Source organism: Panthera onca, chromosome B2, assembly GCF_046562875.1.
Source record: "Panthera onca isolate mPanOnc1 chromosome B2, mPanOnc1 haplotype 2, whole genome shotgun sequence".
NCBI lineage: Eukaryota > Metazoa > Chordata > Mammalia > Carnivora > Felidae > Panthera > Panthera onca.
Window position 1 is genome coordinate 99189650 of NC_138343.1, and position 23588 is coordinate 99213237.

The window sequence follows — 23588 nt, forward strand, 5'->3', positions numbered from 1 at the left end:
TTCTTTGAGGAGGAAGAGGCCTGTCTCACCCTCTCTCCTCAGGATGTCAGGAGAAGCAAGTCAAGAAATGAAATGTTCTCCAGTTACATGAAATACGACCCAAACCCTCATTTTCATAGCACGTCCTAGAAACAGGATTGTACCATTTGCACAGTGAAACTCTGGAGTTAAGTACTACTTAATTCTAAGAGGGTCTACTACAAAATCCACTTCCCATTTCTTGTTTGAGCGTGAACAAGAACAAATTCAGCGCAGTACCTGATAATCTGCCGGCATAACGGGCCCGCCGGAGTTGGCGCCCGAGGGCGCGAGGCGGGGCTTCTTGTTCGGAGGCACCTGATTGAGGCCCGAGTCCTGACTGTGCTGCAGCCCGGCTCCCGCACCCCCGGCGCCCGCCCCGGCCCCGCCCGCGGTCCCGTTGGTCTGGGTGCTGTTCTGCTGCGGCGGGGGCGCCTGCGGGGGCGCTGCTGCCTGCTGCGGGGGAGCTGCGGGCTGCTGATGTTGGTTCTGCTGCTGCTGCTGGTTCTTGTAAGAAAAAGAAAAAAGGCAAACTTGGTATGGTACTAAATCAACAGGACACTGCTGTCATTTACTTGATGGGCACCCGCGACGGCCCGCCAACCTGGGGAGCGACCTACGGGGGACACCAAAGTGACTGCCAAGACCAGAGAAGGAAGCAGACCTTGGGAGGGGGGGGGGGGGGGGGGAGGCGGGAATACAGCATCCCCAAAGGTCAGAGCACGGAGTCCTGAACGGGATTCATTCTGTAAAGTTCATTTACATTGCACAGTGGTCCTCCACATCAGCCACTGGAGAGCACATAGGGCACACAGGAGAGTTCTGCATTCATTAATGGTTGGCTCAGATCATGATCTCAGGGTTCGTGAGATCAAACCCTGCCTCCCGCTCTGCGCAGTCAGCGTAAGTAAGCGGAGCCAGTTTGGGATTTCTCTGTCTCCCTCTCTCTGCCCCTCCCCTGCTTACTTGGGCGCTCTCCCCCAAAATAAATGAATAAACCTTAACAAATAAATAAATAAAACTGCTGTTAATAGTCTTCTCGATCATGATTTTGGAAGAGTGGAGGGATATGGGGAGGGCCTGATCTAGCCAATTAGGAGCAAAGAACAGAATGGTGCTTTGAAGGAAGCCTGAATCAAGCCATGGTGATGACACTGAACAAACAAAACACAACCATTAAGGATCGGGGAATAAAATAGGCTATAAAACAAATCAGAAGTTCATTCATCTGTAAACTCATGATATTTCAAATTGCAAAGTACATCTACAATAAAGTAAGCACATAATTAAAATAGAAGGCAGCCAAATACATAGGAATCATTAAATTGTACTTCCCTAAATTCTCTTTTTGCCTCCCCTACTCCCTGGAAATAGAAGTGTACCGCGTAGCTTATACCTTGTCACCTTTCTCTTCAGGTTCATCTTCATTAAGGAATTCTCGTTTGGGGTATGGAATCTGGCAGCCAGCAAACACACTAAAAAATCATTTTTTTAAAAAAAGAATACATATCAGGACCTAAAATCCACAGTATCATTGACCTTGTTAATTTAAAATTCCACTTTTTTTTCCTTAACATATTGCCTACTCTTCATCAATAGCTACTGTTTGCTGAATGTCTCCCAAGACAATTTAAGCAAATAAAAAAAGAATTTTGGGGGGTATCTGGGTGGCACAGTCGGTTGAATGTCAGACTCTTGATTTCAGCTCGGGTCCTGATCCCAGTGTCACGGGATAGAGCCCTGAGTCTGGCTCCACACTGACCATGGAGCCTGCTTAACATTCTTCCTCTCTCTCTCTCTCTCTCTCTCTCTCTCTCTCTCCCTCTCTGCCTCTGCCCCTCTCCCTTACTTGTGCACTCTCTCTCTAAAACTTAAAAACAAAACAAAACAAGAATTTGTTGTCTAAGTCTTAAACTAATTACCGCTTTCAATAATAAATCTTAATTGCCATTAGTTGACGTATATGATGTAGAGGTTTCTCCACACAAACTCAATTAGTACTAAACAATAACTGAATTTGTAATTGCCTCAACAATGAAAATACTTTTTTTTTTCTTCAAGAAAAGCCACATCTCTAATAAATACAAGCATATGGGTATAACAAGGATGGGAAATGCAGGGGTTTTGGTAGCACAGTGGATGCACAGACTTTTAAATTTCGCAGTTCCCTACTGAGTTGGTTTAAACTCATCTGCCTGACTATAAACATCCCACCTGTTCTCAGTTGTAGTTTTCCCTGTAACACTGAATGATGGTCATTCCTAAAACACCTGTTTTCATTCACACCTCTCTAGAGCGCTGCCTGTTTCAGAATATAGTCCCTTTCTCTCCAGAAGTTCTTCTCCAAGGTAGGATTAATGGAAAACTTCAGTAACCCTATAGGAACAAGTGCTTCTCTTACTTTAGTCACCATCTGACATCCTCAACCCGGAGCAAAGGACACGGAAAATGTAGCGTACATACTCTAACGTTGGCAAGGGGTCCTCCTGAAAATAGGGATCCTGTAGAGCTTGCTCCGAGGTAATTCTCTTGGTTGGATCCATAGTAAGGAGTTTCTGAAGCTAAAGTAACACATAAGAAATCGATAGCACATGGAAAGGTTGTTTATAAACCAATGTTTTGGCTTTTGTATTAATGTCTAGCAGGATTAATATCAAATGCCATTTCGTACAGCTCACCACAGATTAGTATGGAGCAATTGGCACACTACATACATTTATGTAAAATTGGTAGAAATCATTAGCGTTAAAGCCCTTTTGCTATGTCATTTTTTTTTTTTTTTTCTGCTGATAAATCAGAAAAATTGGAAAAAATTAAGTCTGGAAGTCAAGAGTGACACCTCAAAAGAAAACTATTTGATGTTGCCTTAGCATCCACCAATTTCTTTTCTTTCTAAAAAGGAGGAGGGGTGCCCGGGTGGCTCAGTCGGTTAAGCATCTGACTCTTGATCTCCGCTCAGGGCTTGAACTCATGACCTCATGAACACCATGCTGGGTGTGGAGCCTACTTAAAAAAAGGTGGGAGGTGCCTTGGGTGGCTCAGTTTGTTAAGTGACCAATTCTTGATTTCGGCTCAGGTCATGATCTTGAAGTTCATGGGTTCAAGCCCCACACAGGGCTCTGCACTGACTGCTAAGACCCTGCTTGGGGTTGTCTCTCTCCCTCTCTCTCTGCACCCCCCCCCCCCATAAATAAATAAACTTAAAAAGAAAAATCACCAGTTTGGGGCACCTAGGTGGCTCAGTCAGTTAAGTAAGCTTCCAGAGTCTTGATTTCAACTCAGGTCCTGATCTCATGGTTGTGGGATCAAGCTCTGTATGGGGCTCCCTGCTGTGTATGGAGCCTGCTTAAGATTCTTAAGATTCTCTGCCCCTTCTGGGCTCACACATATGCATGTGTGTGTGTGCATGCATGCATATACTCTCTGAAAGATAAAGAAAGAAAGAAAGAAAGAAAGAAAGAAAGAAAGAAAGAAAGAAAGAAAGAAAGAAAGAGAAAAGAAAAGAAAAGAAAAGAAAAGAAAAGAAAAGAAAAGAAAAGAAAAGAAAGGAGGATAGCTAGGACAATTCCATGAATGAGACAAGATGGGTCTGTGCTATGGACCCAACTTCCCCATCTGGCAGAGAGGCACCTACCAAGAGGAACACTTTGCTGTCAGGCTTGACCTTGTGTTTCTCCATGTACTTTATGAGGCTACTGTTGGCATACCTGCAAGAACATAATAATCACACATCACTGGAAACACTCACACTTTTTTTTTTCAAATAATGTTTATTATTGAAGTACAGTTTACACAATAAAGCTCCCAGATTGGTTTTCCTATAAGGTATGTGTTTAGGCCATTGTCTTTTCAATGATTAGTGAAAGAATACGTAACCAAATATTGGTAAACGTGTGCAGTGGGAATTGTTAAACACGGTATGTAAGAGTTTCTATTGTTACAATCTCTTTGGAAAATAATTACACATTAACCACTAGAGCTGAAAATGTGAACAACCTATAACCTAGCAATTCCCTTCCTAGGTACATACTCTAAGAGATTCCTTTGTGCATGTGTATCACAGGATGTGTGAAGAAGAATGTTCTTAGCATTCCTGTAATAGAAAAAACTGTAAACAACACAAATGTCTACCAATTAAAGAATGGGTACATTGTTACATATTCACAGAATGGAATATTGAACAATAGTTAAAATGAATACAGAGATTGAGTGGGAAATAAAAGAAAGCAAACTACAAAAGAAAATACAAACTGTAATATAATTTATATGAAGATAAAAGATATATTAAACTGAGCAATAATTTATTTGGAATACATAACACCTGTAGCAAAACTATAATGAAAAATGTGGAATGACAAATACAAATTCAGAATATATGTTCTTTCCTATATATGAAATATTTCACACTTAAAAAGGTCAAAAAATAAGTAACATATATGTTCATGGTAGAAAATTTACAGAATATAGAAAAGTATAAAGAAAAAAACTGAAATCACTCGTAATCAAGCCACTCAATGATTAAAACAAACAAAAAAACACTGCCAAGATTTTGCTAATTTTCCTTTGACATTCTTGCTATGCTTTTATATACATGACACAGACACAGAGGGATTTCTGTTTTGTTTTTATAAAATTGGGATCACACTATACAAATTGTCCTCTTTTCACTTAATATTGTTTCATAAACATTTTTCCTTGTTCAGTGCTCTCTAAACTACTCATTTGCAGTGGTTATATATGTATATTCCTAGTGTTACTGATGTTGTTTGTTTCACAATAGTTAAATACAGGTCTTTGTAGGTTAATTGGGTCCACATGGTAGGGAAACAATACTGCACATAGGTGGGAAACAGAGATCCCTTCCAGACCCTGACTCAGTCATTTACCAGTTGTGTGACCTTGGGCAGTTAGTTAACCCTTATGAAACCCTTAGCTTCCTCATCTGAAAACTAAAGATTACAATTATACCTCCCTTAGAGAGTGTTGTGGGGACCATATGAGAAAATGCAGGTAAGGGCTTAGCACCACACCTGACACATAATAAACACTTGGTTAGCTACCTGTGGCTGCTCTGATTGCTTCCACAGGATAAATTCTTGGGTTTATTAGGTCAAAGAGTATGTGCATTTCAAAGCCAGTTTTATGTGCTCTAAAACCTTGCTACATGAACCTGGCCCTCAGATCAGCAGCATGGGCCCCGAGAGCCCACATTAGAAATATAGATTCTCAGGCCCTATCCCAAATTCAGAATCAGAATCTGCATTTTTAACAAGGTCTCCAGGTGATCTGTAGGTACATTAAAGTTTGAGAAACATTTTTCTCACCAGTGGCATACAAGGAAGAGGGCCCATTTTATCATACCCTTGCCAGCCCTAGGTATGTTCATTTTTAAAATCTTTGCCATGTGAGCCTGGGTGGCTCAGTCAGTTAGTGTCTGACTTCGGCTTAGGTCATGATCTCACGGTTCATGGGTTCGAGCCCCGCGTCAGGCTCTGTGCTGACAGCTCAGAGCCTGGGGCCTGCTTCAGATTCTGTGTCTCCCTCTCTCTCTGCCCCCTCCCCACTTGAACTCTCTCTCTCTCTCTCTCTCTCAAAAATAAATAAAAATTAAAAGAATAAAAATAATAAAACAAAATCTTTGCCATGTATATATAAAATTTTTTCGGGGCTCCTGGCTGGCTCAGTCAGTTGAGCATGCAACTCTTGATCTCAGAGTTATAAGTTTGAGTCCCATATTGGGTATAGAGATTGCTTAAAAATAAAATCTTAAAAAAATTAAAAAAAAAAATTTTTCCTCCAATACTAGGAACATTTTTATTAGCAAGGTAACCACTAAATTTATTAATGGGAAGAGATTTTAAAGTTTATGCAGAAATGTAGTTGTCTACATACACGTCTTTGGTCTTTGTGTCGAATCATTGATTTCTCTGGGTTAACTCCAGATTCTAAGTTATTTGTTTCTATCATAAGATCAGACCGTGCTTATTGTAACATTCAATTTAAAGTCAACTTGTAGATTTCCTTTTAATCCTATTTTCACATTGCCTTCTACTTAGCTAATAAAAGCTGACACTTTAGAAAGATTACAGAAACTTCTATCACTATTCTTCCTGATTCACTTTAAGAGTAATTTTTTTCGTTCTTTTCATCTGATATAATGAAAACAAGTTCTTTTTCCTTTATTTGAGATAATTTTTTCTGGAAAAAAATTTTTTTTTAATGTTTATTTATTTTTGAGAGACAGAGAACGAGCAGGGGAGGAACAGAGGGAGAGGGAGACACAGAATCCGAAGCAGGCTCCAGGCTCTGAGCTGGACTCAGAGCTGGACTCAGACACAAAGCCTGACGCGGGGCTCAAACCCACGGACCGTGAGATCATGACCTAAGCCGAAGTCAGTTGCTCAACCGACTGAGCCATCCAGGTGCCCCTGGAATTTTTAAATAATATTTTACTTCAGTGGCTTGTATGTACTACTACATTAGATTTAGCTAATTAAAAAAATTTTTTTAATGTTTTATTTATTTTTGAGAGAGAGACAGAGACAGAGTATGAGTGGGGGAGGGGCAGAGAGACAGAATCCAGGAAGCAAGAGCCTGACATGGGGCTCGAACCCATGAACCACGAGATCATGACCTGAGGCAAAGTCAGACACTTAAACAACTGAGCCACCCAGGCGCCCCTAGATCTAGCTAATTTTTAATAAACTCCTTTCATCTTATGTATTAGTAGCTGCTTTCATGGGGGTACAATTGTTTGCTTAAGACATGGGCTCTTATTGCTGAGCTTTTCCTATGACTTCTCTGAGTTTCATTTATCTTTTAAAGCTCTCCTTTTATTTCTAGTTACTGTAAACACTGTAATTTTATGTGAAAATTTTCCTTTGGTCTTTAAACAATAAGTGTTCACTGCCGACATTAATATTCTCCATCTTTTATATTATTAGCATGTCTTCAATTACTTGAACCACTTTCATATAATGTCCATTTGACAGTAACTACTGAGCTTGTACTATGTACCAGGCCCTGGGTATACATATAGTGATGGATAAGAAAGATATAACCCATACTATCTAGAGGGAAGGCAGATAAGTATTCAAAAGCTAACTGTAGGGGCACCTGGGTGGCTCAGTCAGTTGAGTGTCCCACTCTTGATTTCAGCTCAGGTCATGGAATCAAGCCCCACATTGGGTTCTGTGCTGAGTATGGAGTCTGCTTGGGATATTCTCTCTCTCTCTCTCTCTCTCTCTCTGTCTGTCTCTCAAAATTTTTTTTTAAAAAAAGGTAACTGTAGTGCAAAGTCATCAGTGCTGAGAGAAACAGCCCAGGATGCAAGAGAGGAGTATGTGACTCAGACCTAGAAGGTCAAGGGAGGCCTCAGCAGGCAAGTGATGCCCAAGGCAAGACCTAAAGGACAAGTAGAAAGGAAAAATAGGAGTTAATCTGAAGAAATGAGTGGGAGTAAAGTACATCCTAGACTGAAGAAACAGCATGTGTAAAAACCCAGAGGTCAAAAAAAAGCTCTGGGTTTTCAAGCTTCTTAAAGAAATTCATGCTGTCTAGGCTGTAGAATACAAAGTGGACAGTTGTGTAGGAGATGAATTTGGTGATGTAGAAGCCAGAGCTCTGTAAGCCATACTAAGGAAGTGAGAGCAATAGTGAATTGAGAGCAGTGAGGAGACCAACATGATCAAATTTGCTTTGGGCAATGACTGTGGTATAGACAGTGAGTTGGAATAAAGACTGGAGGTAGAAATACCACTTGGGAGGCCACTGCAGGATCCTAAGTGAGACAGAGAGAGGTCTAGACTGTAATAGTGGCAGAGTAGATGGAGAGAAATACAAAGAACTGACTAGATTTACTAGTTTTTTGGATCCTACAGGGTAACATGGAAGAGAAGGCGATAAAAGAAGGATCAGGGATATGTCAGGTCTTGGGCTTGAACAACTGGGTGAATCATGGAGTCGTTTCCTAAGATTGGAAATACAGCGGGAGGAAGGTATGGGAGGATAGATGATGAGTTCAATTTTGGACATTTAACTTAACATATTTATAGAAATTTCAGGTTGGGATTCCATGAGGCAATTAGACAAATGGGTCTGAAATTTGGAAAAGAGATCTGAGTCGGATGCATAAACTGGGAATTATTAGCATCATCGATGGTAAACTGTGGCCAATAAGATCAGAGAGACTGCCCGGGACAATGTCCAGAGTGAAAAGACAGCCCAAGACAGAACCTTGAGTAATACCAGTGCCATCTTTAAGAGAGAGAGACAGGAAAAAGACCCCACCAAGGACTGTGTAAAAGAGGGGCCAAAAATGACAAGTGCCATTCCTTCCTTCTCTTTATCATGTCTGCTTTTGTTCCTACAAGCTATCCTGTCTTGACATTTCCTGTTAAGTCGCCCAGAAGAAAACCTCTTCCTCTAGGTGTGTGCATTTGTAACAAACTCCTCGCACTCTGTCACCTTTATTCTCTCACTCCTACTCAATATACACATTCCCACCAGTGTGTTTTACCCTGCTTCCAGGCCATGTGGCCTTCCTTCTGTTGTCCTTCCTGGTTGCCTCACCCAGCATTTCAGTCACTAGTCATTATTCAGATAAAGATCAAATCGCAGTTGTAGCCTTGAACTGAGCCCTCATCATGCTAAAACAGGAGACACATTTAAACATGATACTGACCCTTAAGATTCTTAAAAGTTTATAAAATACTACAGCCTAAGCCTAACATGTATGTTAGCAACATCTGGAAAATCTTCTTCAAATCATAAGCATAATTAATATATTAAAATCTAAATTTCTGGTTTAAATACTAATCTATATCTGTTTTTTAAAGGATTAATTTAAATATTCCCAGTGAAGTTACTACTTATATTTAATATGAAATTACTTACGTTGTTCTTCTAAAGTCTTTCTGAAGTGTAGGGTATTCTGGCATCTTTCTAATATCTTCCCAATCTTTATCTTACAAAAAAATATCAAATATTGTTATAGAAAATAATGTTACTTCTATCAAAAATCTATTTTAGCTTAAAAATATACATAAAAATACTCAAAATATGCTTTTGAAAAGGAATTATTTTGAAATATGACTCAAATATTATTTTGAGAAGAAAAATAAATTACCTGCAGGAAACCCCATGACACTAAATATCCGATCTAGTTGATCATGATGAAAGGGATTGCTTGTTTTTATATCTTCCTGACGACAGTGAAAAATAGGTTCTGAAGTCAACAATTCAGCAAATATGCAACCTATTGCCCATATATCTATGAAAGAAGAAGAAGTGTTTGCACACATTTATTATATTTCTTGGGTTATAACTCTTAGGTATAATCATAATCTACATGTAAAAATACTTTTCAGTGATGAAATATACAAAGTATGATAACTATATTAAGAAAACATATATATGACATGAAATAGCTGTTTCATCATGTAACAGATTGAAAGCCAAATAAAAAACATTTACTTGTAAATTTCCTAATGAAGATACACTTGGGAAAGTCAATTTAGCAAGCAAGGAATTTACATTTAGGCAAAGCCTTTCTAACCACTATTAACAATGTAGTCAGCGAAGCATTCAATTGATAATCTAATACAGGGTATAAAATTCATGACCTGGTAGACTAAGACAATATCATCATCAGGTATATAGTGATTCATTCCTTTAAATCAATTAACTGCATAATGATAGAGCATAATTTCTGATTTAGGAGTCTAGACAAACAGGACAGACCATATAAAATGATTTGCAAAAAAACTTAACTTTTGTTTGAAACACTACCAACTTCAGTTTTTCCAACAAATTGTAAGGTCTAGAAGCTAATAAATACAAGTATATATGGGTACAGCATGACATCAGGAGAGAAGTTATTTGAACATAATCACTTGGATTAAGCTGTTCCATTGCTCCAATATTCCAGGAGAAAGTTAGGCATCTTTAAAAGTTTTACTAACCATTTCAAATCACCAGTTTTAGATTATTCTATTTGGATTTTACACATTGAAAAATTGTAATTTAGATTCTAAGACTATAATATTATATTTACAATGCTTTGCCAAATGTACAAGTGAATTTTTATAAGATATATATTCACATTTGCCCACTTAAATAAATGCTATGTCGTATTTTTTTTTTTAAATAATAATGCACAGACCACAGTATAGGACAGAAAAGCACAGTGTTTAGTAGCCTACTAAATGTGGGAATCACATTCTGTAGACAAGCTAATTAAGAAAAAAGTCTAATTATAGCCATTAGCTAGAATTAACATTGGTATGTTATTTCATAAAACAAATTGCTAAATGAAAAAAAAAACATAGTGTAATGTCTCACTCCATTCAGGAACAGTTTCCTTTCACATAAGTTAGCCTTTTGGATAATGGAAACATATCCCTTCAATACCCATTTTTTATCACACCATTACCTGCCATCTAAAGAGGTTATAAAATATCATTTACTCTTTCTTAATGACTCAGAAGGGTCATCATCATCATAAGCATCCATCATGAAAGAGTAGAGTAATAACTCTTCAGTGTCTACTATTAAATTCTTTTCTCTCTCCCACATCATGTTGTTGTCACTCTTGCCTCTGACAGAGCTGCCTCTGATAGTCCCATCTCTCTTCCTGCTGGCTGCCTCTACTATGCAGTCGGCTGGGACTAGTACTGCATGTTTCTGGTCATGCCAATTTCCGGTCTGCCTTCCATTTAAAGGACAGGAGCCAGGATCTAGATCTCCTGAGAACTGCTAAGAGAAGGAACCTCAGAGTAGCAGGTAATGTTAAATTTTAGGGTTTCTTGCCTCATATTAGCCTCTAATTTTAAATGGTCATCTGGTTCCTGTATCATCTATACCCATTTCTCAGCTCTCAGATCTCAAGACTGTTCCTCCCTCCTTCCTTCCCTCCCTTTACACACACACACACACACACACACACACACACACACACACACACACGCGCTGTCATTCCCCAGCCCCCCTAAATGTCACTCCATAAAACTTCACTGATACCAAATCACCGAACTCTTTTTTTTTATATGCTCTGAATAGAAATAATACTCATTTCTGACATGAACCAGCTATAGAGAAGAGTAAGAATAAGTGAATGGCTATGTATTTATTCTATATATTTATAATGTCTGCTAGGAATATATTTCAAGCCTAAAAATAACTTATTTGGGGAATATTCTTTTTCTGGGTCTTCTTTCCTAGTGTCTATCCAGAAGGGATAACTGCAACTTAACTAAAATTAAAAATCAGCGATTATATTTTTATCTTTATCTGTAAGTTGTAAACTGATTTAAACTTAATTTCAGTTGTCCTTACCCTGAGGAAATAGGAAATATAGTGGATTTCTAATTCATACTCAGTTAGCTTTACTTTCCCAAAAGATATCTAGTTTTATTTCAATGGTAGAAGAGCTAATCAGAAAATATTCATAGAACTGTGCTTCTCAACGTCCGGGCTGTCAAAGTGTGTGGACCATGTGCAACAGAACCATTTAATGGCACATACTACATATGGGACTTACTGCCACAGATTGGCTCTATCAGAATCTCTGAGAGTGGGACAGGCTTTGGTGGGAAGTCACTTAGTTTAACAGAAGGTTTTGGCTGAATCTGCCTTTTCTTACTGGAAATCTCCCTTGTAGATCTAGACTGTGAGCTTGGTAAGAGCCCAGCGCATGTCGATTTCTACTGTTAGCACATCCCCTACTTGCTGCCCTGTGTTCTGGGTTATCTCATCATCAGTTCTGTGCTGAGGCACCAACCTGGTGCTGCTCAACTAACATGCCTCTTTCTCTGGCGTCTCTTCAGTCTCCTGCTATCCCCCGGTGCCTTCTGAGATTGTCTAAGAGACTTTACTGCTCTGGATTGAGAGATCCAAGAGAAAAAGCAAACGCAATTCTCAAAGTTTCAAAGACACAGCTCCTCAGTAAAAATCACTCACTGGAATGTAAGTAGAGTCAGGTTCTGATTTTAACCCCTCATTCTGAGAGCCCTCTATTCCTTCCGTCTGCTTGTGCAGTTCTGAATTTTTCACAGACAGCTGACCCTGTCTGTGGCTGAGAGCGTGGCCTCGGTAGCCTCTGAACGCAGCCTCACTGTGGGCTCAGCTGCTGGTGGAAGGGTCTAAGGTCGGTATCAGACTCCTCTACTGTCAAACACTCACGGGATTTTTCACTAATTGAACAAAATCTTTCGGCAATATTTACAAAGTATTACAAGATTCCAGCCCCTTGCTAGCGTCACCATACCTGGACAAAGTATATATACGCTCGGCGTCTCAGTTTTGCAGAAATCAGACCTGATAAATGAGGACATCACTATATTTTATTTTTTGTTTCTCCTTTTACCCACGTATAGGTTAGTTATCTATCGAATCTTTTCCAACATGGGAGCTTCCTTTGTCGTTCTTTGCATGTTACCAGGTTTTTCAGAAGTTTAACAGAGAAAGGTTTGTGCTCATCTGTTTTTAATAATTTCGTATTTTTGGTGCCTTTATTAAATAGAACTCAACAAATGCAGCTAAATGTAGTCAAAACTGGTATCAGTCTAATACCAGTAAACAGAAAATTCCACACAAGGAAAATTTCAAGAAATACATGCGGGAGATTTCGGCACCTTATAGAACTAGCCCATCATAGTGACAGTACTACCCACCTCTTCTCTTTTCACCTCTTTTCGAGAAATCTCTAGGTTTGAGTACAGCTCCCTCTTCCTGACTCCCTCAATTCGTAGCTGGGCCCACTGAGGACACTGTAGTCATCAGGTAGCAAAACCCTTGTCTGTTCTGGAGCAGACTTTAAATCCTACAGACAGTGTGTTTATAACAGGTTTTCTTACTCCATTTTTTCTCTTGGCAAAATGGCAAGAGGCTGAGCACAGCTAACCTACCCAGACTCTTATTTCCTCCTGTAATGGAGAAACTGCTACTCTGACCAGCGTCATGGTGGGAGAGAAAAATTAGTCACGTTACTTCTTGTTTAGGAAAGGACGGACGGACTGACTTTCCCCCAGTAGAAGGGCCTTTTGCCAACACCACACTATTCTTGTTTTCTGTTTTTCTTTTTGTGGAGAAAACAATTCTAGAAATCTCTCCAGTTCTTCTGATCGATGGTAGGTAAGTGCAAAATAAAACTTGTATGTTATCATTTCCACGGCAATTCAACAGGATCAGATAACTCTATTCTCTAAAAGAAAATGTTTTCTCCTTTTACAAGAACCATATTCTCCTACACGGTTAAAAATCCTAATCTACCAGAATATAAAATGCAGGAATACAGACGACAATAGGACTTTTACAAAGAGATATAAAGCGGTTTTTACAAAGCAGCTTCATAATTATTATACCATTTGGTATTTATGATAATTTGATGCTAAGATAGTAAATCATTTTAGACTAACTTACCAATGGCCTTTGTATAATGTCTTGCACCAAGCAGAAGTTCTGGAGCCCGATACCAAAAAGTCACAACTACTGGATCCAAATCTGCTAGTGGCTTTAGAGGAGAATTGAACAATCTGGCAAAACCCATGTCCGCTAAAAAATGAAATAAGTTAATATAAAACTCAGTCTGGCATGCTACTAGAACCATGCAAGGTTGATGACAACAGCCACTATTGAAGACAATAACTTTATAAAGCAATCCTTTTATTCCTTTTCAACCAGGGGTCTGGACCAGGCACCAGATCCCCCCTTCTGAGTAGATATTATTATCGTGCCTATTTTACTGATAAAGAAACTGAGGCCTGAAGATATTCTGACTTGCCCAAGGCCACAGAGCTAGTAAATACAGAGTCATAATTAGAATCCAGGTCTGACTTCAGATCCCTGGCTTTCAGAGACATAATATTCTTAAATTTTTTTAAAACTGAAACAGTCTAAAAATTTCCATGGTTAATTATGACCTCTGGACGCCTCTGCATCTAAACACTGACTACATCTGAGTGTGGCGTGAGCTGGAATTGGCTCGTGGATGCATGAGAGCCAGTTTGTACACATTTCTCCCCAACACTGAGTTGAGTGATGTCATGCGACTTGAAATTGGCTACCATGGGAATATTTACATCATAGAAAACAACAAACGCTACACACTGGGGATTTTTTCCACCCAGGGAGCCATTGTTGGATAATTACCAGCACATCATATACATGTTTCCAGGAAAATGTATACAATATGTACGAGGTAATTTGTTATAATTTGTTATAATTCAGGGTGTAACAAAGGTCTATGCCAAAGCTAACTGAGTTAAATATTAGAGGCATACACAAGTAGTAAAAAGAATATTTATTACTATAATAAGTTCCTGGGTGTCTGGCTGGCTCAGTCGGGAGAGCATGTGACTCTTGATCTTGGGGTTGTGAATTTGATCCCCAGGCTGGGTGTAGAGATTACTTAAAAATAAAATTAAAAAAACAATCTACCATATAATAAGTCCTTGAGACTATCTAATTTTCTTAAGATTTAATAAATAACAAATACCTTTCATTTATCAAATACTTCAGAATTACAGATGGTTTTCACATATATCATGTATCACTTCATCTAATCCTCATGCTGGTTTAATAAGTATTTTGTTCCCCACCTCTGAGATGAAGAATCTAAAGTCCAAGGCAGTTAAGTGACTTTCCCAAGGTCACAGGGATAGCAGTAAAAATGCTAGTATTCAAACAAACCATGTTATAACTTAGCAGCTATATTCTTGATCATTGATCTGACATCCAATAGATTATACATATAACAATCACATATCACAGAGGTCAAATCACAAGAATGAAAAACCTCCGTAATTTGAAATATGTAATGTACACAGTATATTTTGCAGTATATTTTGACTATATAAGGGGTCCCAATGAACTATGTAATAGCACATTAAGGTTTAATGTACTGTTTAATCATTTAATCTAAAACTACATGCTATAAACATACATTAAAATTTTAATTTACAGCGATTTTGTTCCTTTAGAATTTGAATATTTTACAAGGCTTTCTGAGAATGCTTTGGAGAACACAGGTCATAAAAAATAAGGCTATCCAAGGAAGCCTGTGCTGATGCCTACTGTTTCCTAACTAAATTTCCTCCATAGCAAAGACATTCAAAATCTTTCTACCAATATTACGCCTACTTCAAAGCACTGCTTTATGTATTTAATACATGCTGATTGTTGCTGATGGCAAAGTAATGTGATGAAATGTTTCACCCATTGAAAAGTATGTTATTTTTAAGTAAAAGCTGAAGCCAGTATTTCTCCCTTTATTCCCTACCTTCTTAGTTTTATATAAGCCTCATCTATTCAATGTCAGATGAAATCAAGTCCAAAGGAAACCATAAACATTCTTAAAAATAATTCCTGTCTATTATTTGAACTTTAAAGGAGTTTCAAACCATTTCTCAAATAATCACCAATGTAGACAAAAGGTAACTAACCTAAACATTCCTAACAGTTGTTTTCCTAAAATTAGGTATGAGTGAAACCGTTCCATTCAACAGATTGCAGTGATAAAATTCTGGTGTGAGTGCTAATGAGACAGTATCAGATGAAGAAAAGCAGGAAAACCATGGTGTCTACCACCAAGGAACTGACATGAAGGTGAGGTGACAAAATACACAGAGTAGATAAAAACAGAAGTGCTGTAAGACTAAAGGTGAGTTATCACTGGCTTCTATTAGACTCTAAGTCCTATGAGGGGAGGGCATGTATCTCCTTCATGGCTCTATGTGGAACACTGGTAAACATTTGTGGAAGTGGGCCAAATTGAACATGGAACTTGAGCTGGATTCTCAAGGGTGAATCACTGAACAGTAAAAGGGGCAGGAAGCATTTCAGGTAAAACCTGAAGTCTTCAGGTTGCTGGGGAGGGGGAGGCTTAGGCACAGGGAAGGGCACGATGCATTTCTCATTTGACTGTGCTTTTCTTTTCACTCAAAAAAGGACTGTGTGGGGCGCCTGGGTGGCTCAGTCGATTGGGCGTCTGACTTCGGCTCAGGTCACGATCTCGCGGTCCGTGAGTTCGAGCCCCGCGTCGGGCTCTGGGCTGATGGCTCAGAGCCTGGAGCCTGCTTCCGATTCTGTGTCTCCCTCTCTCTCTGCCCCTCCCCCGTTCATGCTCTGTCTCTCTCTGTCTCAAAAATAAACGTTAAAAAAAAAAATTTTTAAAAAGGACTGTGTTAAAGTGTTAAGCACAGGCATCAGAGCATTACTAAGGTTTAAAAAGTAATGTGCTATTACCACAAAAATTAAAAGCAATTTAATCAACTAAATTGTTTTCTAGACTGCTGGTATTACTTCTTGCTTACTTTTAACCCTGATTGTATTCCAAATGGTGAATAGAATTACAATCCTAAAACTCTGAACGGTAGGGTAACCAACTGGCCCTGCTAGAATACAGAATTTCGGGTGAGGAGTACTAGAGATATCTGGGAGTAGTAAGAGGAAGACAGCAAGTGCGAGGGACCAGGATAGAGGGGATGGCTGGTACAAATGAGGGGAGAGTACAAGATGACAATGATGAATTTGGTTTGAAACAATGGAGCAGAGGTTGCCAGCAGCACATCCAAATTAAGGTAAAGATCCTGGCTAGGGGGAGAGAAGAGAATGAGACTCAGATCTTAGAATGATTTTTACAGAATCCAAGATTTTTAGGCCACACTCATCAATTCCTTAAAGTAGCAATTGTAGAGGGAGGCCACGCCCCGGCCTCCTTGGGCGTCTGACAAGGTTAACAGGAGTAGAAGCCAATAATAAATAAAATGCAGAAGTAAGAGCAAAAGTGGTAAGTAGAAAAACAGAATTATGTGATGTCACGTAGACCAAGGAAAAAGACAGTCTCAAGGCCAGACTGGTCAGAAGAACAAATGACTAAGGCAATAAAGGAAAACTGTGACTAAATACAGGCCACTAGATCTGATGAGACAGAGGTCATAGGTGACCTTTTTGGAGAGCAGTTTCGATAGAGGGACAGAATTAGAGGACAGATTAGGGTGAGTGGAACCAGTGGGTGAACATCGTATGTTCTAGCAGTAGAGGAACAAGGAGGGGAAATTGAATGAATAGTAAAGAAAATGAAATGGATATGAGAAGATTTATTTTAGAATTGGAAAAGGATTATGAAGGTTTAAAGGTGAAGAGGAGAAACTGGGGAAGCAGACAGTGGAGACACTGCGGTGTGAGAGTTTAAGTACAATGGGAAGCTATTTAGAAGCTAGGGGGACCCCACATAGGTAGGACTCGGGAGGGGACAGTCACTCTTTCTCTGAGACCGTTTCAAAGGCAGCGCTGTGCCGACAAAAAGTGGTCAGTGAGGGTACAGCAGACAGCTTTGATATGGCTGGGCAGCAACATTTGTAGGGAAAGAGACTTTGGACTTGAGAGGCTGAGTAAGCCACAACCTCTCTAAAGTCAGCTCTCCTTCTCTGGAACATCCACCTTACAGGGTGGTTGTATAAAGTGAGGGAACATATGAAAGCATTTATGACACAGGGTAGTAAACTAATTATTTCACTGTCTGTCACAGGGAGGGACTGCCCTTTACCACCCTTTCCCTTTCACCAATGTCTAGCAAAAAGTAGGTCCTCAAATGCCTATAAGGAAAAGAGTGTGAGCGTGAAACAGAAAAAAGTGAGGAGTGGTAGAGAGGGGTGGGGAGGGAAGCAAAACGGAAGTCGGGGGGAAGGAAAGCAGCTACTTGGTTCTTAGTGACCATCAACAACATTTTTTATGCCTCTGAATCTCAGTAAACTTAGCATAGAGGTTGAAAGGAAAGGAATTTGGTTTATAACCAACCAAATTTGGTTTATAACCAACCGAGGAGGACGCTTGGGTATAGTAGGACAGAATGGATGTGCAATAGGTCAAGTTAGCACAATTCTGCATCACCCCTAGCATGACATATCCTAACAGCAAAGAAAGCAGGTTGATGAAACAATATTTATTTTAAAATCCTTCTGAAAACCATTGGAACATTTAATAAATGCAATTTCTATTACAAAAAAAGATTAGAATGAAGCATTTCTTCACCTCATTCTCTTCCCAAATACGTCAGAGGTATAAATGATGCCAATTTCTTCTAGAACGATCTTCAGGGTTGCAAAGGGAATCTTAATAAATGGGAAGGGCTCCTGTGGGTGCCTCAATCTAAGACCACCACATAAGAGGGTTTATAAACATGTATATTTCATTTGGAAAAAATATGTTGGTACCTGGCACGGGCATGCAGGGGGCGGGGGCAAGGTATGTGGGAAGATGTGCGTGTGTTAGGTCAGGTGGGAGAGATGCCTTCAGGGAAAGAACACTGGTGAAGCTGAGACAAAAGCAAGACTTAGAAGATGACATTTAGGGCAGCTGTGCAAGAGAGCAACCACGGCACAAACACGTGCTTGGGTACTGTATGAGAATGAAATTTTTGTGGGCTTGCTTGCCTCAGCTTATTTGGGGAAGAAACCTGAGGAGTTTTAGCAACTATCTACCTACACCTCCCGACATATTTTCTAAAAACATGACGAGGAAGTCATTTTAAAATTAACTGCTTAAATAAGAGTCTTAAAAAGGGGAAACCATCTTTGCAGTCATTTCAGTTTCTTCATAAATCATTTGAGAAATAATTACCTACCTATTTTGACTCTCCCCCTTTCAGGACCTTCTCCCATTACTAGGATATTTGCTGGTTTCTAGGAATAAAAATAGAGCATTCAAATTACTATGTTTATTCTTTTGACATGCTCTAAAATGGAGAAAAGTTCTTAAAATATGAAAATATCACTTCTGTATTTTCATCAAAACCATAATACAATATTAAATACCCTGTATATAGTTAAAGCATTTGACATACTTGAAGTTAGCACTAACCTTCTATAAACATCTTTGCTTTGAAAACATTTATTTTCAAAATTATACAAATAATTACAAAGAAGTTGAAGCTATCATTTCTGTTTACCCCACAGCAGTCACAAGTGATGTGTTTTTTTTAAAAACCTACACATATTATAACTGTCCACTTGCTGCCCACAAGAAACAGTTTTTGTGGTTGAAAAGTGTTTTGTAAAATTTCAAATCACAGTATAATTACCTTCATTTAAATGAATTCAATGAAATATTCCTTGCTAAATATTTCTTAACTACTATAGGAAAACATGATCAACATTCAACAGACTCCATTCATATCCATATGCATTTCAGCTGTAGTTCATGCAAAAGTGCAAAATTCCAAATATAATTTCAAGATGTAGGAAAATAAAAATCAAGGCTAATACAGAACTGTATAAAGAAAAGAACAGATTGCAAATGTATCCATTGCTTTTAAGTCATCCTCATTTGTAGATATTTGGAAACAGAGAACTATGGAAATAGGCTTTTGGGCAAGTCAGTCTCCTCTGTAAACTATCAAGAGAGAAAATTTCGGATTCATTTATTCAATCAATGAACATATTTTTGTGTCTTAGGGACAAAAAACATATTGACAATCAAGAGGAAAAACAAGCACATGATGAATTAAATCCCTAGCCTCCAGATGCTCTTTACATAAGTAGAAAGAAAAAAACAGAAGCTTTGTATAATATTAGAAGCTAATGCTACGTGTGAGTTATAGAAAGGACTGACGTCTTGGGTTAGAGGTTAAACCAGATTACTTTTAGATCCCTTCCAATTTGCTGGCTCTTTTTTAAGTTTCAATGAAAACAATTAGCACTAAAAAAAAAAAAAAAAAAGTTCAAAGGAGGAAGTGACAACTAGAGTTTCCACTGTTGAGGGAAATGTTCATTGGAGGTGAGGCAAGGGTGGTGTCCATTATCCAGATCCTGAAAAATGAACAGGAACTGGCATGTCAGGGTAGAAGAAGGACAAGGGCAGTGGAGGAGGTGAAAAGGCTATGAACAAGGTAGGCTTAGGAGACAGTAACCCAGACAGAACTCTGGACAGAAACCAGAGGACCCATGTTGGGGGTAGCAAAATTAACCTAGACTCTGGATAGTCTTAAATGCCAGGTGAAGTAATCTGATCTTTAAATGGCAGGCTGTGAGATCCCAGGAGAGGGGGAGCTATCAGAACTAGGTATAAGATAATAAAGGCTTTGTCCAAGGCCTTCTAAGCTGAAATGGAGAGGGAGTTATGGAGCTGAGTAACATTTTAAAGGAGAAATTAACAGGACTTTGTGACTAGTTGAAGTCAGAAGACTAAGACAAAGGGTGATACAAATTTCAGCAAGGTTTTGAGTTTCTGCAACTAAAAGAATGATGGTGCCTTTATTGTGGAACAGTTATGAGAGGTACTGGTTAGGGAGGGGGAACAATGTGAGATCCCTAAGTCATACTATTCAGAAGAGGATTTGAAAATTATTGTCACTGGAGTATGATGACTGAAGACACAAGACAAAATTAGTTTATCGCAGCAGAAAGAGAAAATAGCATCAGTCGAAACCCAGAGCTTCAAGATTCAAGTTTGATAATGATTTATCAAAGATCCATTATAGATAAAACACTATACTGCAGACCTTCAGGAAATAAAGAGAAATAAAACATGAAGCTCAAGACTTCAAAGAGCTTCAAAAATCTAATAAGGAAAGAAAGACAAACTGCTTTTTAGAATACAAGGCAGGTTATGAAAAGTACCAAAACAGCAAAAGAAAATGTCAGGAATGAATGATTCTTCTCAGTGAATATCAGGATAGACTTTAGGAAAAAGACTTTGGATGAATGAAGGATGACTAAGATTCTGATGGGCCTAAATGAAAGAATGACTTTTCAGGCTCTGAGAACTCTGTAAGTAAGGGCACAGTCACATAAAAATAGAGACGTGGCATACTGGGAGAACCTGCACTAGAGCATAGGATGCTGGAAAGGGGCACCTGGGTGGCTCAGTCAGTTAAGCGTCTGACCGGCTCAGCTCATGATCTCGCGGTCCGTGAGTTCGAGCCCCGCGTCGGGCTCTGTGCTGGCAGCTCAGAGCCTGGAGCCTGTTTCAGATTCTGTGTCTCCCTCTCTCTCTGACCCTCCCCCGTTCATGCTGTGTCTCTGTCTCTGTCTCAAAAATAAATAAAAAAAAAATAAGACTGGAAACTACATTGGGAACAAAATGCCACATTAAAGAAACTGGAATTGATCCTATAGGCTAAGCCAAGACAGGACGGTGAGATAATCAGATTTATATTTAGGAAAAAAACTGGTAGCAATGTGAAGGCTGAATTGGAAAGGGTGGATGGATCACAAAGCAGAGACAGAAACCAATAGTCTAGGGAAAAGTAAGGGCACCCTAAATTGTGACAATGGTCATGGGGGAACATATAAGAGCATTTTAAGGTAAAAGTTCAAGACTTGGGATTGCTTTTTTATACCACCCTCTCCACCCTCCATAGTCATGCATTCAACAAATATTGATTAAGCATATTCTATGTATCAGGCTAGATGCTAGAGATGCAGCAGTAAAAATCCATCCAAGAAAAATCCTTGCCCTCATGGAGCTTACATTCTAGTGGGAACAGAAGGGCAATAAATAAACAAATGTACACTATATCAGATATTGGAAAAGAAACCAAGGAGAATACAAGAGATTTCCACATCTGATATTATGGCCGACTAGGTGCTCTAGGGGACCCTGCCATTACAGAACCATATGCTGCATAAGAAACCTCCCTTAAAGGATTCCCTGATCTCACAAGAGGTCAGGGATTATCTACAACTCCAAGTGCTGGCCCAAATAATGTATCCTTGTGGCTAGAGACTAAAGGAAAGTCAGGATGGGCCTAAGAACAGATGCCAACAACACTTCAATGGGGATACTGAATCATGGGCCACCAGCAAAGTAAGAAAGCTGAGCCTGCGACCACAAAGTCAGCTAAGACTCTCAAATGGACTAAAATAAACCTAGATACTACCAGTAGAAGCAAAAGAAAACTCTCTCTGGAGGAAAAACTTCTTAATTTAGGCCTAAGGACTAAAACAAAACAGTTTCCTGCTAAAAGCAGATTATTTCCATTTTGAATTAGAAACAAAATCCATTCCTACACTATTTACGAGAGATCCACCTAAGCACAAGGGCCATAAAACCTGAAATAAAAGGCTATTAGAAGGTGTATCAGGCAAACTGCTAAGAGTTAGATCAACTATTAGTAATGTCAGATGGAATAGCTTTTAAGATAAAAGCATTACTAGGAATACAGATGGTCACTATATAATGATACAAGGTTCAATTCACCAGGAAGAGGCAACATTCCTAAACTTGCCATGGACTTGAAATATATATAAAGCAAAAGTTGATATAACTTCAGGGAAGGAAGAGAACAATGATAATGTTAAGATATAGACCATCCAGAAGACACAGTTAACAAGGTTCATCTAGTGGGCATATACACAACTTTTTATTCAATAATTAGAGAATACACATTTTTCTCAAAGACACATGGAACGTTTACAAATGCTGATCACATACTAGCAAGTCTCAAGAAATTTCAAGGAATTGCTATCAAACAGTCTATGTTCTCTGACTACAATGCAATGAAGTTAAAAGTCAATCACCAAAGTATAAATTTAAAACTCCATATATTTGGAAATGTAAAAATACTTCTATTGAGGGTGGCTCAGTCAGTTAAGCATCCGACTTCGGCTTGGGTCATGATCTCAGGGTTCACAGGTTCAAGCTCCGCATCGGGCTCTGTGCTGATAGCTCAGAGCCTTGAGCCTGCTTCGGATTCTGTGTGTGTGTCTCTCTCTGCCCCTCCCCCGCTCATGCTCTGTCTCTCTCTCTCTCTCTCTGTCAAAAATAAATAAACTAAAACAACAACAACAACAACAACTTCTATTGTGTGTCAACTATACTTCAATTAAAAAAAAGAAAGAAAGAAAGAAAAAGAATCAAGGCAGTAGCATTTAGACTGGTGGCCACTGTATTCTTCACAGCCATTACCCCATAGGACAAACAGTGCAACTTAATTAAGAATATCCTTGATGAAAGAGTAAAAAATATTAAGTTAATTAAATCTCAAACCTTGAGTATACATGTCTTTTTAATACTCTGATAAAATGAGATGTATACATAAAGCATTTCTGTTGCACTATGAAGCCAACAGTTGTCTAGAAGAAAAAGGAGTTGTGCAGTTGTATGCTGACTAGTGGTTTCTCACTAAATATTTTTGTTTTATTAAATATAGTTATATTTTTAAAGATTTTACTTACTAATTATTTTATTAAATTTTTTTTAATATTTATTTTAGAAAGAGACAGAGTGCAGAGTGCATGTGGGGGGCGGGGAGAGAGAGAGAGAGAGAGAGAGAGAGAGAATCTGAAACAGGATCCAGGCTCTCAGCTGTCAGCACAGAGCCCAATGCAGGCCTCAAACTCATGAACTGGGAGATCATGACCTGAGCTGAAGTCAGATGCTTATTAACCCACTAAGCCACCCAGGTGCCCCTTAAGATTTTATTTTTAAGTAATCTCCACACCCAACACAGGGGTCAGGCTCACAACCCTGAAATCAAGAGTCATATGCTCTACTGAGGGAGCCAACCAGGTGCCCCAATAGTTATTTTTAGTAAAATATGTTATTTCGTTAATAGGAAAAAAAATTCCTCT

The 23588-nt window shown here is 38.9% G+C and overlaps 1 protein-coding gene and 1 long non-coding RNA gene across 15 annotated transcripts in view; one reads left to right on the forward strand and one right to left on the reverse strand.

Annotated features, from left to right (window-relative positions):
* Positions 1 to 23588, reverse strand: part of CDK19 (cyclin dependent kinase 19) — a 191649-nt gene that overhangs the window by 15396 nt on the left and 152665 nt on the right. For all 14 annotated transcript variants that reach the window (XM_078447209.1, XM_078447208.2, XM_078447211.1 and 11 more), the window contains 8 exons: positions 18641 to 18698; positions 13438 to 13569; positions 9146 to 9289; positions 8914 to 8983; positions 3653 to 3725; positions 2482 to 2579; positions 1415 to 1493; positions 259 to 525 (listed from right to left, as the gene is read on the reverse strand). In XM_078447209.1, the coding sequence (XP_078303335.1) occupies positions 259 to 525; positions 1415 to 1493; positions 2482 to 2579; positions 3653 to 3725; positions 8914 to 8983; positions 9146 to 9289; positions 13438 to 13569; positions 18641 to 18698 (921 nt within the window). The remainder of the gene's footprint in view (positions 1 to 258; positions 526 to 1414; positions 1494 to 2481; positions 2580 to 3652; positions 3726 to 8913; positions 8984 to 9145; positions 9290 to 13437; positions 13570 to 18640; positions 18699 to 23588) is intronic.
* On the forward strand, positions 14154 to 15677 carry LOC132667494 (uncharacterized). Its single transcript, XR_009605174.1, has 2 exons — positions 14154 to 14215; positions 15494 to 15677. It is a non-coding gene; the product is annotated as an uncharacterized LOC132667494 (long non-coding RNA).